The following is a 16,497-nucleotide window of genomic DNA, read 5'->3' on the forward strand; positions in this document are numbered from 1 at the left end:
AAACAATATTTAAAAATTCACCTCTTTTGCACTAGCCACATTTCAAATGCTCAACAGCCACATATGACTAGAGGCCATTATACTGGATAACAGATAGAAAAGATTTCCATCCTCACAGAAAGTTCTACTAGAAACATGATCTCTAGAGTGTAGGATAAGAGAAAAAAGGATAAAATCAGAAGGGAATGAAGGATACGGATGGACAGAAAATAGAGAAAGAGAGAAGGAAGGAAGAAGCGACCAGTAACTGAACCCCGGCCCTGCAAATGTCAAGAAGGGAAAGATGAGGATGAGAGAGGAATGAAGACGGAGTGGCTAGAGGTGGAGGCAAACCAGAAAAAGAGGACAAATCCTGTAGGCCAAGCGAGCAAATTTTGAGGAGGGAGTGACCAGCTGTAAGATACACGGCTAAGAAACCAAATAAGCTGCCATCTAAAACTGTGACCAATGTGGAGTTCCCATCGTGGCTCAGTGGAAACGAATCTGACTAGCATCCATGAGGACACAGGTTCGATCCCTGGCCTTGCTCAGCAGGTTAAGGATCCAGTGTTGCCATAAGCTGTGGTGTAGGTCACAGACGCAACTTGGATCTGGCATTGTTGTGGCTGTGGCGTATGTGGAGCTGTAGCTCCTACTGGACCCCTAGCCTGGGAACCGCCATATGCCGCAGGTGTGGCCCTAAAAAGACAAAAATTAAAAAATTAAAAAAAACAACAACTGATCAATGGTAGAATGAAGTTCTCTGGTGACCTTGTAAAGGTTTTAGTGTCATGATGGGGTAAGAGCCAGAGTCCAGTGGGTTGAACACAGAATGGGAGGTGAGGCAGTAAGGAAAATGAACGGTGATTTTATTTTCAAATTTTCCTATAAAAAGGAACAAAGGAATAGGGCTATAGCCAGAGTGGTCCATGAAGACAAGTGATAATTTGTTAAAAATACAAGAGCTATCACAGCACAACCTATTTGAAAACTGAACACAGGAAAACATTTTAGCCCATTATTCAATTACAAAGCATACAGTCCAGTTTATTACCCTGTTTATATTAAAGTGTCATTTTTCAGCTAAATACTCTTTCAAAGTCTTAATGAGATACTAGCCACTAATTTGTTTTCCTTCTTTTGTCTGTATGGGTTTAGAGAAGGAAATTGGAAAGAAAAAAGCTAAATTTTTCACTGACTTGCAAGTTCAAAACATCTGTCTGTGTCAGTAATTTTTTTTCACAGAGAATTTGTTTTTAAATATAGGTATTTTTTTTTTCTTTTTTGGCTGCCCTGCAGCATACAGAGTTCCTAGGCCAGGGATCATGTCTGATCCCCAGTCTCTATAAAAGCTGTACCTGCGGAAATGTCAAATCCTTAACCCACTGTGCTGGGCCAGGGATCGAACCTGCATCCCAGTGCTCCCAAGAGGCCACCAATCCCATTGTGCCACAGCGGGAACTCCTAGTTTTTTTTGTTTTTTTTTTAAGTATAGTTGATTTAATGTTGTGTCAATCTCTGCTGTACAGCAAAGTGACCCAGTCATACATATATATACATTCCCTTTCTAACATTATCTCCATCATGGTCTATCCCAAGAGGCTGGATGTAGATCTCTGTGCTGTACGGTAGAATGAGAATTTTTTCCTAGACTCCCAGCAGAATGAGATTTTTTTTTTTTTTTTTTTTGTCTTTTTAGGGCCGTACCCTTGGCATATGGAGGTTCCCAGGCTAGGGTCTAATTGGAGCTGTAACTGCCAGCCTATGCCAGAGCCACAGCAACGCGGGATCCAAGTGGTGTCTGCGACCTACACCACAGCTCATGGCAACACCGATCGTTAACCCACTGAGCAAGGGCAGGGATCGAACCCACAACCTCATGGTTCCTAGTTGGATTCATTAACCATTGCACCACTACGGGAACTCCAGAATGAGAATTTTCTAAGCCTAGGCTAGATCTTTAAAATGGGTCTCACAGAGAGCTATATATAGATGGTATTCAAAAATGTGTTCCTTTTTTTTTTTTTCTTTTTAGGGCCGCACCTGCAGCATATGGAAGTTACTGGGCTAGGGGTCGAATGGGAGCTGCAGCTGCCAGCCACAGCCACAGCATTGCCAAACCTGAGCTGCATCTGTGACCTATGCCACAGATTGCAGCAACGCCAGATCCTTAACCCACTGAGTGAGACCAGGGTTCAAACCCACATCCTCATGGATATTAGTCAGGTTCTTAACTCACTGAGCCACAATAAAAATTCTCACTTTTTTTCTTTTTTAGGGATTTTTTTTTTTCCCAGTTAGAGACATGCAAATCTTGAGAATAAAGAAATGGAGTTTTGAAGACCTAATACTCACCATGCAAACTGTTATCAATTTCAATATTTTCAGACATTACTGAATTGTTTGTGCTGTAGCTCAAACCAAGAACCATTTGAAGATCTGAGAGATTCAGTCGTGCTGTTAGTTCACCACTTTTATCTCCAACCTACAACCACAGGCATTTATATTTTAAAATAGTATTTAAAGAATGGTGAAGATTAGTTGAAAATGTTGTGATATTAAAACTGGAAGAAGATACTGAGAAATGAAAATAGTCATTTTAGGATTATAATCCTACAAATGGAGTGGTTTTTCATTCATACTATTTTAAAGAAGAAAGAAAAGGAAAGTTTCTAAAATATGGCAGTACGACAGATAATTATATTCTATCAATTCTGCACTTCTCTAAATATTATATTGCTCTGTGATCACATTAAATAATAATGTAGGTTATTCTGTGACACATTAACTTGGCATCACATGAATAAAACTTCCTTAGAATACTGTATTTCCATACTGTAGTAACAGTATTTATTAAGCCAGCACCAGACATTTACTTTCCCATACGTTTACCCTAGTAGGGACTTTTATATACTTTAATCCTTACAACAATTTGCAAAGCAGATATTATTATTTGCATTTTACAAATGAGATAAATGAGGCTCAGAAAAGATTTCCAGGTTCAAATAGCCAGCAAGTGGCAGAAGCATACCAGGGACCAGTCCTTGATTCCAAAAGCCATGTTCTGCCTTTCAGACCACCTGCTTCTGCACGGAGAGATGGGGGGACAGCGCAGGCACACAACCGTCATCCTCCCATTTCTCCACACTCAGTCTTACCTGCCCGTCTGCCTACAGCAAGGCCAGTGCTAACACCTCTGGCCTGTATCTCCAAATGCTCTGTGCAGTTCTTATGCCAAGAGAACAATATCTAATTAAATGTATTACTTAGCCATAGAGGAGCATTCTAGAGAAATAAAAGGGCTGCAGATTTGTGAATCATTAATAGCACAGGTTACAAGTTTTTAGCTTTGTACCTCTCTTGAAATTTCCAAGTGCTTTTCTGCAAAATGCATTGCTTGATCATGATTTCCTAGAGCTGTGTATGCATTTCCTAAGCTCCAACATGCTCTTCCTTCACCAATTCTACAAAATAATTCAAGTTAACATGCAGTTATTTGAAAGGAGGTCTGTGTAAAGAATAAAATCTATCTAGTAATAATTAAAGAATTAAAGGTATAAACAACACTTTGGATTTATTTGGTCTTTTTTTTTTTTTGTCTTTTGAGGACTGCACCTAAGGTATATGGAAGTTCCCAGGCTAGGGGTTGAATCCGAGCTGGGGCTGGGGCTGCCGGCCCACACCAGAGCAACAGCAATGTGGGATCTGAGGTACATGCGTGTGGGATACCACAGCTTACAGCAACACTGGATGCTTAACCCACTGAGCGAGGCCAGGGATCAAACCCGTGTCTCCATGGATACTAATCAGGTCCATTACCAATAGGCCACAATGGGAACTCCAGAAAACATCCTTTTTAAACATGCAGTGTATTATAAATAAAGTTTCAGGGATAGGTCTTGCAGTTCAACTACCTCATTTTCTTTCTAGGACAGCCTTAGCAAGTAATCCTGCAGTCTGTGTTTGAATACCATGAGAAGGGAGACCTCAATACCACCTGAGGTAGCACACTTCATTTTGAGTAACTGCATAGACAAGTTCTTCATACTGAGATAAGAACCTCCCCTACTGAAGCAAACATCACAGACTAAAGTCCTCCACAGATATTCTGTTTTTTTCACACAGTTTAAAAAAAAAAAAAAAAAAAAAAAAAAACCTAACCATTAATATTTAAAAATTAGAAGATTATATAAGAAAAACTCAGCTCAGAACTTCCAGCTTCTCTTGAAAAAAGGAGGCTTTGGACATAACGGGATCCTCATTCCTGCCAGCAACACTTAGCTGGAGTTGAATAGCTTAACGCTGGGCCTAATATCTAATTTCAGCACCATTTCTACACTGACCTAATGAGGAGGACCTCTGCAGGCAACTGAGTTGGTGACCTATTTACTGATCCTGGTTCAAGGTTATATGAACCAGTCTAATCCTCTAATATGCAAGCCCTTCAAACAATAACATACAGAAGAGGTCCCTGGAAGAGATTCTTTAAAAAGGAATTAAAAAGAACACAAAGGGAACAAACAAAACAAAGAAAAAGGCAAAGGAAAAATTACAGAGACTCAAAAATACATCTATATTTCATCATGTCTACAGTAAAAAGGTGTATAACTTACCTATCATTTAGCTCCTGGGCGATTACCAAGTGCTTCAGATGATAGTCAATGGCCTTTTCATAGTCCTGAAGTAAAGTATGTGTGTTCCCAAGACTATAACAAGCCTGTGCTTCTACAGCTCTGTCTTTGAGCTGTCGAGCCAACAGTAGTGTCTTTCTGAAAGAAGAAATTGATTCTTATACAATGATCATTTTTATTTTTGGCTATAATAATCATAAAATAAAACTCACTTTTCCTCCTGCCTTTAAAGTAATTCTGTTTTACAGCCTAATATCCCACACTTCCTCCATTACTTCAGGATAAAATGAAAAGATGTCCTGGAAACTCAAAAAGCAAATCCAGACTTTTAAAATAAATGAGACCAATTAATTCCCCAGAGAAAAGAAGACTGATTGTGAGATCAAGTGCTTCTAAAGAGTAACATAGTTTTTTGTTGTTGTTGTTGTTTTGTCTTTTTAGGGCCGCATTTGTGGCATCTGGAGGTTCCCAGGCTAGCGGTCTAATTGGAGCTATAGCTGCCAGCCTACGCCACAGCCACAGCAAAGCCAGATCCGAGCCGCGTCTTTGACTTACACCACAGCTCACGGCAACACCGGATCCTTAACCCACTGAGCAAGGCTAGGGATTGAACCTGCAACCTCATGGTTCCTAGTCAGATTCATTTCTGCTGCGCCACAACAGGCACTCCTAACATAGTATTTTTAACATTAAAAAAAAGCTTTCCTTGTTGTAGTATAACATAAAGTGACCTTTTCCCACATAACCTCTCTTTTCTAACTATTGTCTTTATATTTTGTCAAAATTGAAAATACTTAGTTAAAATTTTTACACATAGTTACTGATTCATGAAGGATATTAAATACCACATTTAAAGAGTAACCAAATTCCACCTCAATGGACTCATCAATGAGAAGCTAGTGTGGCAGTTAACGGCATGGACCCTCGAGCTAGACTATCAGCGTTCAAATCCCAACTTTGTTGGTCACGAGCTCTGCGAGTGGGGCAAGTCACTCAACCCCTCTATGCACTAGAAATTGGGAAAACACCTCACAGTGTTTTGTGAGGATTAAAAGAATGAGCATATATAATGTACTTAGAATAGCATCTTGCTCACAGGAGATGCTAGTAAATGTTAATATGTTTTGTTACTATTATTACCTTCAGAATTTAAATCTACAGATGCTTTTGGATCCTATAATTTAAACAACTCTTTCTGATAATTTCTGCTAAGTATTTCATAGCATTTATAACTATATGAAAAAGTAAGCATGTAAGAATGTGACAGTTTTTTTAAGGCAAACAATCCTGAAGTTATATATTTAATGATGATACCTTCAAAGCTGTCACCTTGGGAGGCCACACACTTACTCTAACATTGTCTGTCCTCTCAAACATTTTTGGAAGACTTTTGGGACTGCTTCAGATCCTGTTCTGGCACACCATTATTCTTTTTTTTTTTTAATCTTTAAAAAAATTATAGCTCATTTGCAATGTTATGTCAATTTCTGCCGTACCATTATTCTCTGAGTAGAGTTAATCTCTAAATCGTCAGAAGTCTTTCTAGAACCAAATTCAGTTACTAAAGTAGGTTTACCAAACTACTGTTTTCTATCCTAAAGGATACAGATCTATAATGTAACAGAGTCTTCTTGCGTGGCCCTTAAAACAATTCCAAAGAAGAGTTCCAAAATATCTTTAACCAGCATTTTTGGAATACGTGTAAAGTTCTGGGGCCTGTCTTGCCTGTGGGTGTGTGGGGCAGGCGTAAGTAAGGTTCCTTACTTTATACTCATGCTTCTTTAGCCAAACAGCCACCATGCACTCTATCAGAGAACTTTTCAGTATTTAATACATCATTTATTTCTGTTCTATGTCTTTTGGTTTTTATTTTTAAAATTATATACTCTTTGTACAGTGATGTATTTTATTTAAAAGGATACTTCACATCTAACTAGCCAACCAACGAGTATCAACCATTAGTTGAAGGATGGGATGACATTCTAGTTAGACGGACCTAAAGCAATTTTACCTTTGTTTAGATGATAAACTTTTCAGAACTCTCTCACATTGGATTTTTTTAAACCACAAAATATAAATCAGTCACTGTGTCTTTGGTTCAGTCAAACTGGCTTTTGTCTAAGGTCTGTAAAAGCCTTCAATTCCTGGTAATTAGGGAAAACTGAACAACCTAGAAAGCACAGAGCAGGCAATATGAAGCAGTCTCAACTTGGCTATCATGTACTTTTCCCATCTACTGACAGGTTAGAAAGACCCTGCCTGCCAAGAAGCTGGGAGTGCTAACTCAGCTTGTTGCAAGGAGCAAACATGGGCAGAGAAGGTGGCAGAAGAACTCGATATGATGGTAGGATGATGGGGAAAATTCAGTGATCACTGGTGGAAACTTTCTTACCCAAACTATAATTGGAGGGGGGTTGGATATAAATACACACAGCACATATGCTAAACAAGTTTATAAAACTTTAAAAGTTTAGAATCTCATTTTAAAACAATTAAAGATAAAAATTAATTAAAACGTAAAGAGGCCATACCGCTGCTATTAAATTTTAGGTACAGCAATATGTACTAAGCACTGTGTACCAGGTACTATGCTAAATAAGTGCTTAATATATTCTTTCATCCAACCCTCACAACAATCCCCAAAGTGAAGTATGGGTATCTTCTGTTACAGCTGAGAAAACCAGGACTCAGAAAGTCCAAGGTCCTGCTGCTCATATGCAGCAAGAAGGCTTTAAACCTAAAGCCTATGATTTGCCGGGTGGATTGCATAACTAGTCATTTTACATTTATCTACAGAAATGTTTGACTAACTTGTAGTATTCAGAGGCAGTTTCAAATTCACCAAGAAATATATACGCATTTCCAAGGTTGCTATAGGCTCTTCTTTCAGCTGCTTTATCTCCAAATTCTTTTGCAATAAGGAGACGCTGAAACAGAAAATTTTAATTAGATATAACTATTAAGAAAATACACAAAAAACTAAAGAATAATCTAATCATGGTTCAAAATTCTTTTTTTTTTTTTTTTGTCTTTTTTGCTATTTCTTGGGCCGCTCCCGCGGCATATGGAGGTTCCCAGGCTAGGGGTTGAATCGGAGCTGTAGCCTCCGGCCTACGCCAGAGCCTCAGCAACGCAGGATCCGAGCCGCGTCTGCAACCTACACCACAGCTCACGGCAACGCCGGATCGTTAACCCACTGAGCAAGGGCAGGGACCGAACCCGCAACCTCATGGTTCCTAGTCGGATTCGTTAACCACTGCACCACGACGGGAACTCCAAAATTCTGATGGAGAAAATGACCTGGCTCCAAAGCCCTGTACTGTACCTGCTCATGAGCTATAACTGCATCCCGGAAGTTGCCAAGGAGGTAATGTGTGTTTCCAAGATTTCCAAAGGCACGTCCTTGGGCTGCTCGGTCACCCAAAGCAGTCACCAGTGATAGGTTTTCCCTACATGATAACAAAGTGAGAAAAAATACATTTGAGAAAAACACTGATTGATCTTACTTACAAATATAAAACTTTTGTTTTTCCTGCTTTGGCTGCATCTGCAGCATGTGGAAGTTCCCAGGTCAGGTTGCCAAAATCTACATCACAGGTGCAGCAACACCGGATCCTTAACCCACAGAGACAAGTTGGATCATGAACCCACTGTGCCACAGCAGGAACTCCCAAATCTAACACTTTGTATCAGGAAAAAAAAATTTAAATAAGCTTACAGCCATAATGTACCATGTTTTAAAGATACAGCTGATTTACAATGTTATGTCAATTTCTGTTGCACCTTTATTCTTTGGGTAGAGTTCATCTGTAAATGGTCAGAAGTCTTTCTGGAACTAAATTCAGTTACTAAAGTGGAATAATTGTGGAATTCCCGTCATGGCTCAGCAAAAACAAATCTAACTAGCATCCATGAAAACACAGGTTCGATCCCTGACCTCGCTCAGAGGGTTAAGGATCCGGCATTGTTGTGAGCTGTGGCATAGGTCGCAGATGCAGCTTGGATCTGACATTGCTGTGGCTCTGGCGTAGGCTAGCGGCTACAGCTCCAATTAGACCCCTAGCCTGGGAATCTCCATATGTTGCAGATGCAGCCCTAAAAAGACAAAAAAAAAAAAAAAGAAAAGAAAAAGAAAGAAAATATATGTGCATATGTGTAGGTTTCTGCCCAGAGTCCAGGACAGTGTTAATGTCATTAGACCCCTATAGCTAAGAAGTCTTACGAAATTGTATAGATAAAAGATGAAACTTAGTCTTAATTAACTGAGACTAACCAGTGATATTTCTCATTTGTACCACTAAGTGGCGCTGGTCTGCAGTTTAAAGTTTTCCTGCAGAAGAAGGGGTTTGCTACTAATATAACATTGTAACATTTTGAAAACATTTTGATGGTTTACTTGCTAGTCCATACTTTACAGCCCTTGCCAGACTTAAAAACTTAACTACTGGCTTGGGTGGACCACATGGCTGCATCAGTGCTACTCACTCATAATAATCCACCGCCGCCTGCAGAGCGTTTCTGACTTCTTCTGGAAAGTCTCCTACGTCCTGAGGACCAGGGCAGCCAAAGCTTTTCCCTTTGGCATGATACACATTTCCAAGATTGTAAAGTGCTCTTGCTTCTCCTACCTAGATGAAGATATGAGTAGTTTACATTTTGAACCCAGAGGCCAGGTATTATAATGCTTATCACATATATTTATTTATAATATCCTTGATTTGACGGTCAAGAGAAAGAAATGTTTACATTAGCCATCCATACGACCTGTGAAAGGACTTGTCACTATTTCCTTTTTCTCATCTCAAAAAATTTTTATTACATCTCTTTTTCTTCCATTTTTCTACAAATACTTTCTTTCTGGCATTAACTTTTAGATAAACTACAGAATGATTAAATGGGACTGAAACGCAAAGCAATTTCAATGAAACTTTCTGGCCTACCATCTAATGCTGCCTCATTACCTTGTCATTTAGCTCTCTGGAAATATCTAAGTGTCTCTGACAACAAACCACCGCTTCATCAAAATTCCCAAGAACCTTTAAGGTGTTTCCCAGATTGCCACTAGCTTTGGCTTCCCCCAACCGGTCTCCAATAGTCCTGAGGAAAAGAAGAAAAGAAAACAGTGTGTGAAGATATTAACCAGCCAGAATCCAGTTTTCCCTAGAGAACAAATGACATGCTAAAAGTAAGAGAGACCCATTAGCCTTGAAACCTACTTTAAACAAAAATTTTAAACTTACATTTCTATATTTAAATTTAATTTGCATTCATTTAATTAAACTTTAGGGTCATTTCACTAGTGATCTGCTTTTAATTAAACTGTTCAGCCCAAAGATTAGTTTTATAATGCAATGCCAATGAATCAGAACTCACAAAATGCATTGTTAGCTTTTTTTTTTTTTTAATTGAATGAAAGTGTCTTTTAAAGTGACAGTTAATTTAGGGAGAAAGAGTATGAAAAAGCTGACATTAATTACCTCGCAAGAGTTAAATCATGATGATGGTATTCTAATGCTTTGGCATAATCATGCAAATAGAAATAAGCATTGCCCAGCTGGCTGTAAATAGCACTAAGGGTTTTTAGGTCTTCAGTTCCAACTTGAACTGCAGCTTCAAAGAATGACACACCAGCACGGCAGTCTCCTGATTTGCACAGACGCTCCCCTTCCAAGGCCAGTTCTAGGCAAGAAGCTTCCATTCTATAAAATTATATAAGACAAACATTTATAACATTGCAACTGCACCACAGTGTTCTTAACTTCCAGAAAATAATTTAAATGTGAACTATGGCTACTCTTGCTTAGAATAGCTGCCTCTATAATTGAAGTATATATATATATATTATTGATAAAAACTACTATTTACAGCAAAAGCTAATTTGCGTCATCAAATGCCTCTGAACCAAAAAGGTCTTTTGTACAGGATAGCTAAATATCTCTATATGGAGCTAATGAAATAAAATTTATTTTATGGCAAGATAGGAAAAATTTAAAGGGCCTCCTTCCGCCCCTTTAGCATGTTGGGTATCTGAGTTAACCAGACCTCCTTAGGAGACAACGTTCCTTCTTTTTTTTTTTTTTTTTTATTATTATTTTCCCACTGTACAGCAAGGGGGTCAGGTCATCCTTAGATGTATACATTGCAGTTACCAACATTCCTTCTTAATGTCACCAAGGGTCACAACTCCTTAGGAGAGAACTTTCCTTCTTAATCCTGTGCTATTTGCTCTGCATGTGTAGGGATGGATTGTGTCAGATGTCACTCTTATGTCACCTAATGGATGGCCCTCTGTTTCAAAAACTTCTATAACTGTGCTTTGACCTCAAGTGGTCAGAACAATTCCCAGAGCTTTCTGAGAGCAGTTCCTGGGTTAGAACACTCGGTTGGGCTTGAATAAAATTTTCCATTTCTTTCTTAGATCCACTGATTAATTTTTCATCAAGAGAGCTCATTTTAATTGGCCCAACCAGAGCAACCTACTTTACCAATGAGAGAACCTAAAGCAGTGTTTCCTAAATGATTCTTTGTCATGGCAGACTTACTGACCTCCTGAGAATTGGGGAGAATAGGGACCTGTGGTAGGTGAAGTCCCATAACTAATACTCTTCTCTATCCAGGTATCCAGGTGATCTATGCAACCAGTACATCAACCCCTCCTACCACACATCTCTATCTCAGACTCTTGTGTCTGTACATGCGCACACACTCAGTCTTCTAACACACACACATACATAACACACACACCTTCCTCTTCTTACCACCACAGGATCACCTATATTTTAGAAAGACAGAGGAAAAAAATATTCTGATGCACAAGGCACACTTCTTTGAGACCCCCAAGTGTCAAGAAACTTCATGTTAGCAAGCAATGATTTGAAGATTTACAGAAATTGTAATTCTCATAGTGCTCAAAGTTTGAACCTTAAGAGCCAGAAAAATTATTTTACTATAAATATATCTAGGAGAAAAAGCACCAATACTTTGGTTTCTAATCCTAAGCTGTAGTAGGTATCCTTTGCCAAAGTTGCTGTTGTGCTTCTTCAACATTTTCATGATTTCTGCCATGTCTATGTACTATATAATCACTCATTTAAATGTCTCTATAGTTTGGTGAATTCTTTTAAATTCGCACATGCTATTAAAAAAACCTAGCTTCATCTGAAGCAGTATTCATGAAATGTCAGTTTGATGTGATACTTATGTTTATTTTATAATGTACTTAAAATAAAAATGTAACTAATAAAATTAAAAAGCTAGTAAAATTACCTTATCTACTACCACCGTTGGTAATCCATCATCCTTTAGAAGGCTGAGTTAACTCAGCAAGCATTTTAATTTTTGGAGTAGCACTAAATGACTCCTTACTAGACAGAATTAGCTTTGAGCAACTCTACCAGAGTGGTAGCTCTTGATGCTGGTTGCACAATAGCAGAGCTCACACAGAGCAATTTTTAAAACTCTCAATGCTGAGTCCCACTCCCGTGGATATGAGGTCTGCCCTCAGCATTGTTTAAAAGCCCCCAGGTAATTCCGGTGTACAAGCCACGGTTTTAATTCATAGGCAATATGAATTAAACCACCACTCACTCTAAACTCTTCAAAGATGATTATACTTTTGTATTTTTCTTTCTTTCTTTCTTTCTTTTAGGGCTGCACCCAAGGCATACGGAGGTTCCCAGGCTAGAGGATGAGTCGGAGCTGCAGCTGCCAGCCTACACCACAGCTGCAGCAACTCGGGATCGAGCTATGTCTGCGACCTACTCCACTGCTCACAGCAACAATGGACCCTTAACCCACTGAGCAAAACCAGGGATCGAACCTGCATCCTCTTGGATACCAGTCAGGTTTGTTTCCACTGAGCCGCAATAGGACCCTCCCCCCACCCCCCGCTTATTTTTAAGCAGCAGGTCAATTAATAAACTTGTTCAGGTGCTGTCTTTTAGCCTCTAAAACTTCAAGGTTCCTTGGAGTAACAAATTAAAATAGAAAGTGGTTGCCAAGGGGGAGGGGGAGGGAGTGGGATGGATTGGCAGTTTGGGGTTAATAGATGCAAACTATTGCCTCTGGAATGGATAAGCAATGAAAGCCTGCTGTACAGCACTGGGAACTATATCTAGTCACTTATGATGGGGCATGATAATGTGAGAAAAAGAATGTAAACATGTATGTGTGCCTGGGGTCACCTTGCTGTACAACAGAAAACTGACAGAACACTAAACCAACTAATCAGCTATAATGGAAAAAATAAAAATTATTAAGAAAAAAAGAGGCAGAGAAACCTAAAAAAAAAAAAAAAAAAGGAATTGTAAAACTGCAAAATAAATCAGATGAAGCTAAAAGAAAAGTCTGGACTAAGATTAACAGACACGATTACAAAGATTCAAAACAGACTTCTGGTGCAGAATAAGCAGATATGAGTAGTCATCTCTGACAGGCAATTTTTAAGTTTACGTTGAAGTATCTTTTTTTTTTTTTTTTAAACAATTCAAGTGATTTAGCCAAAGGCTACTGTTTGTTCGCAGACTAGTCACTTTCCCCTTACTTTATGGATACAGGTAAAATAAGCAAGTTAACCTCTTTTTAACATTTTGCTTCAACATAAGACCAAGTCAATGAGATGCTGGGGGGGATCTAAAGCATATGGAAAAATAAATCAGTTTATCAGATACCTTAAATTTGTTTTTTGTTATAGGTCATTTCAAATTAATAAAGCTCCCCCTCTTTTTTTCTGTCACGCCTATGGCATGAGGAAGTTCCTGGGCCAGGGATCAAATCTGAGCCACAGCAGCGACCAAAGCTGCTGCAGTGACAACATGGCATCCTTAACCCAGGGCACCACAAGGGAACTCCTAATAAGGCCTATTTTTGTCTTTCATAAGTGAAAACTGTCCTTTAGAACTGTATTTTTGAATATGAGATATTTCATAAAAGAAAAAGATTGTTTTTGCTTAAGGTTTCATGAGGTTACTGGTGTATTCCATGTGTGAAGACAAATGAGTCAGCAAAAGCTTAATATGTAAAAATGTGGTTTTATTAAAGGGTTCTTTGGCTAGAAAAGGTACCTGAACTTGTTGTCTTTATTTGTCTAAATACTGAAGCTACTGAACTTCTAAGAATTACCACAGGGAAAAAAAATTGGAAAAGATATTTTTACATATAAAATACAGTACTTTTTTAATTAACAAATTTCTAATTTAAGCATGATACCAATTGTGTAAATATATATATATATATATATAGAGAGAGAGAGAGAGAGAGAGAGAGAGAGCGCGAGCAATTTCATGGCTAGGAATTTATCTTAAAGCTATATACACACAGGGAGTTCCCGTCGTGGCTCAGTGGTTAACGAACAGGACCAGGAATCATGAGATTGCAGGTGTGATCCCTGGCCTTGCTCAGTGGGTTAAGGATCCGGCATTGCCGTGAGCTGTGGTGTAGGTTGCAGACACGGCTCGGATCCTGAGTTGCTGTGGCTCTGGTGTAGGCCGGCAGCTACAGCTCTGATTCGACCCCTAGCCTGGGAACCTCCATGTGCTGCGGGAGCGGCTCAAGAAATGGCAAAAAGACAAAAAAAAAAAAAAAAAAAAACCATATATACACAAATCCAAAAGGATATATATAAAAGGATGTTCACAGCAACAAAAAACTACAACTTAAATGCCCATCGACAGAGTATTGGTTAAAAAAAGTACACACCACCATACAATGGACACTGACAACAGCATATGACTTCACTGAGGAGAGGGAGAGAGACACTCACACAAAGAACCATCAGTTCAGGACGATTAGGCTGCTGGCCAGGAAAATAGAGATAAGGCTATTAAGAAAAAAAAAAATTTAAGGCAGAACCCCCCCAAAATTAACATAAAATCTTCTTTGCCATTTGAGCTACTACCCCTTTAGTGTGCACTGTGCATGTGGATTCTACATTAACTAGATCCTCTTAGAAGACACAGGAATGCCTCCTTGCCCTCCCCCCCAAAAGGCAATTCCTCCTGGAGCCAGCAAGGTAGCTCCTTGGGAGCTAACATTCCCTTCTCAATCCTGGAAGCTGTCACAATAATCCACTTGTTGGACTATGCAAACTGTCAGTATGTCAATTGAGCATATAATTCTTTGTCTTAAAACCTTATATGCCTTGACTCAACTGTCTAACAGGCAAACAGTCCTCAGAGCTTTCTGAAAAACTGTTTCCCAGGTTATAATCCTCAGGTTTGTGCAGATAAAATGTACCCTTTCTTTCAAAGACTGACTACTGATTAATTTTTTTTGTGGGCAATGTAAGACATTAAAAACTGGAAGTTACATGTAACACAGAGAAGCATCTTCTTCAAATAAATATCTTCGCCACAGATATCTGACCTGGATTTAAACTTACACAACCTTGTAACGGAACCATCAATCCAAATGACGTCGTCGCATCTAACAAGATTTAGCCGTAAGGCTGAATGGAATCATAAGCAATACAGATTTTTTTTTAAAGGTATTTAACATAATTCTCATTGGAAACAGCCAACTAGAATCCTGCTGAAATCCTTGAAGTGTATGGGATGAGACTGCCCTATAGGAGAATCTACCTCAGAAGAGTCATTTCTGTAACAATTGCCCCCAAATAAACCTCAAAACAATCTAGTTAAAAAAAAAACAAAAACAACCAAAAACCCCTCTAGTTTATGAGTTTCTTTTGACATATATTATGGCTCTGGTATATTTTATTGAAAAAGTCAATATTCTGACAAAATCTCCAACACTTCAAATATATTTAACTGCAAAATAGTCAAGGCAGGTTGGTTTATAAATTTTTTAGAAGATCATTAAATAGTAACAGAGAAAGTAATTTCATATCCTCTTTGTCTCTATGAGAGACTAGAATTACTTCATTTGTTTACCAGTTGGGTTGAAAACAAAGAACATACCCAGAGTAGAAGACAAACCAGGAAAATATCTTTCCATTAAAGTATATCCCACATACAAAGTTTCTCTTATTCTTCCTAATGGCCTATTTAATCATACAATCAAAAAAGTACATTGTTAATAACTATAAATAAACATAGTACTACTATCCTTGACTGAAATGTTTTCATGTCTGTTAACAGATTGAACATCAGAGTCTTACTTCCACATCTTCTGTACAAACTCACATCATTTCAATTTATTTTAATTTTACATTATTTTTTATTTTTCTTCTACACTTGATTTTTTACTCTACCTCCTTATTTTTTATTTCTTGTGTTTACAGTGTATCAATGAAAGCAAAATAGGATTAAAATCTTGACTCTACATCATTTAAAAAAATGTAATAACCAATTCTGTTCAAACCTGTCTCTCCCTTCCAAGGGCTTACATATTGGAGTTCCTGTTGTGGCGCAATGGAAATGAATCCAACTAGGAACCATGAGGTTTTGGGTTCGATCCCTGGCCTCACTCGGTGGGCTAGGGATCCGGCGTTGCTGTGAGCTGTGGTGTAGGTCGCAGACATGGCTCAGATCTGCTGTGGCTGTGGCATAGGTTGGGCGCTGTAGCTCTGATCACACCCCTAGCCTCCTGGGAACCTTCATATGCTGCAAGTGTGGCCGTGAAAAGTGCAAAAAAGGGGGCGGGGCTTACATATTAAAAAAGAATAAATGATGGGGATTCAGGACTTAAGATCAAAGCAAGAGTGCCCTGCACCTTCTCCACTGGGCTCTATCCTGTGGCTCTCTCACTACATACCTTAGCCCCACCTTCTATGTGTTCTAACTGGGTGTGGCTCTTTTCCATAAACATAGTCCCCATAAACAACGTTCATCCATCCAATTTACTACATATATCTAGTTATGCCAGTTTACTTGGTAAAAGGGAAAGTGCAAAACTATCTTGATTTAAAATTAAATTCTGATCGGTAACT

The 16,497-nt window shown here is 38.7% G+C and overlaps 1 protein-coding gene across 6 annotated transcripts in view; it reads right to left on the reverse strand.

Moving 5' to 3' along the window:
- The window catches only part of GPSM2 (G protein signaling modulator 2), a 63,258-nt gene that overhangs the window by 28,024 nt on the left and 18,737 nt on the right, over positions 1-16,497 (reverse strand). For all 6 annotated transcript variants that reach the window (XR_014844593.1, XR_014844592.1, XM_021090099.2 and 3 more), the window contains 8 exons: positions 10,088-10,309; positions 9,572-9,707; positions 9,096-9,238; positions 7,936-8,059; positions 7,422-7,537; positions 4,593-4,748; positions 3,335-3,443; positions 2,335-2,464 (listed from right to left, as the gene is read on the reverse strand). Coding sequence is in view for 4 of the 6 variants with exons in the window: in XM_021090098.2 (XP_020945757.2) it covers positions 2,335-2,464; positions 3,335-3,443; positions 4,593-4,748; positions 7,422-7,537; positions 7,936-8,059; positions 9,096-9,238; positions 9,572-9,707; positions 10,088-10,309 (1,136 nt within the window). In the remaining 2 variants the exon portion in view is untranslated. The remainder of the gene's footprint in view (positions 1-2,334; positions 2,465-3,334; positions 3,444-4,592; positions 4,749-7,421; positions 7,538-7,935; positions 8,060-9,095; positions 9,239-9,571; positions 9,708-10,087; positions 10,310-16,497) is intronic.

This window comes from Sus scrofa, chromosome 4 (genome assembly GCF_054392235.1).
Source record: "Sus scrofa isolate SSC_HxYL_T2T_F1_AM1 chromosome 4, Sscrofa_HxYL_maternal_Yorkshire_Landrace_v2.0, whole genome shotgun sequence".
In the NCBI taxonomy this organism is placed as follows: Eukaryota; Metazoa; Chordata; class Mammalia; order Artiodactyla; family Suidae; genus Sus; species Sus scrofa.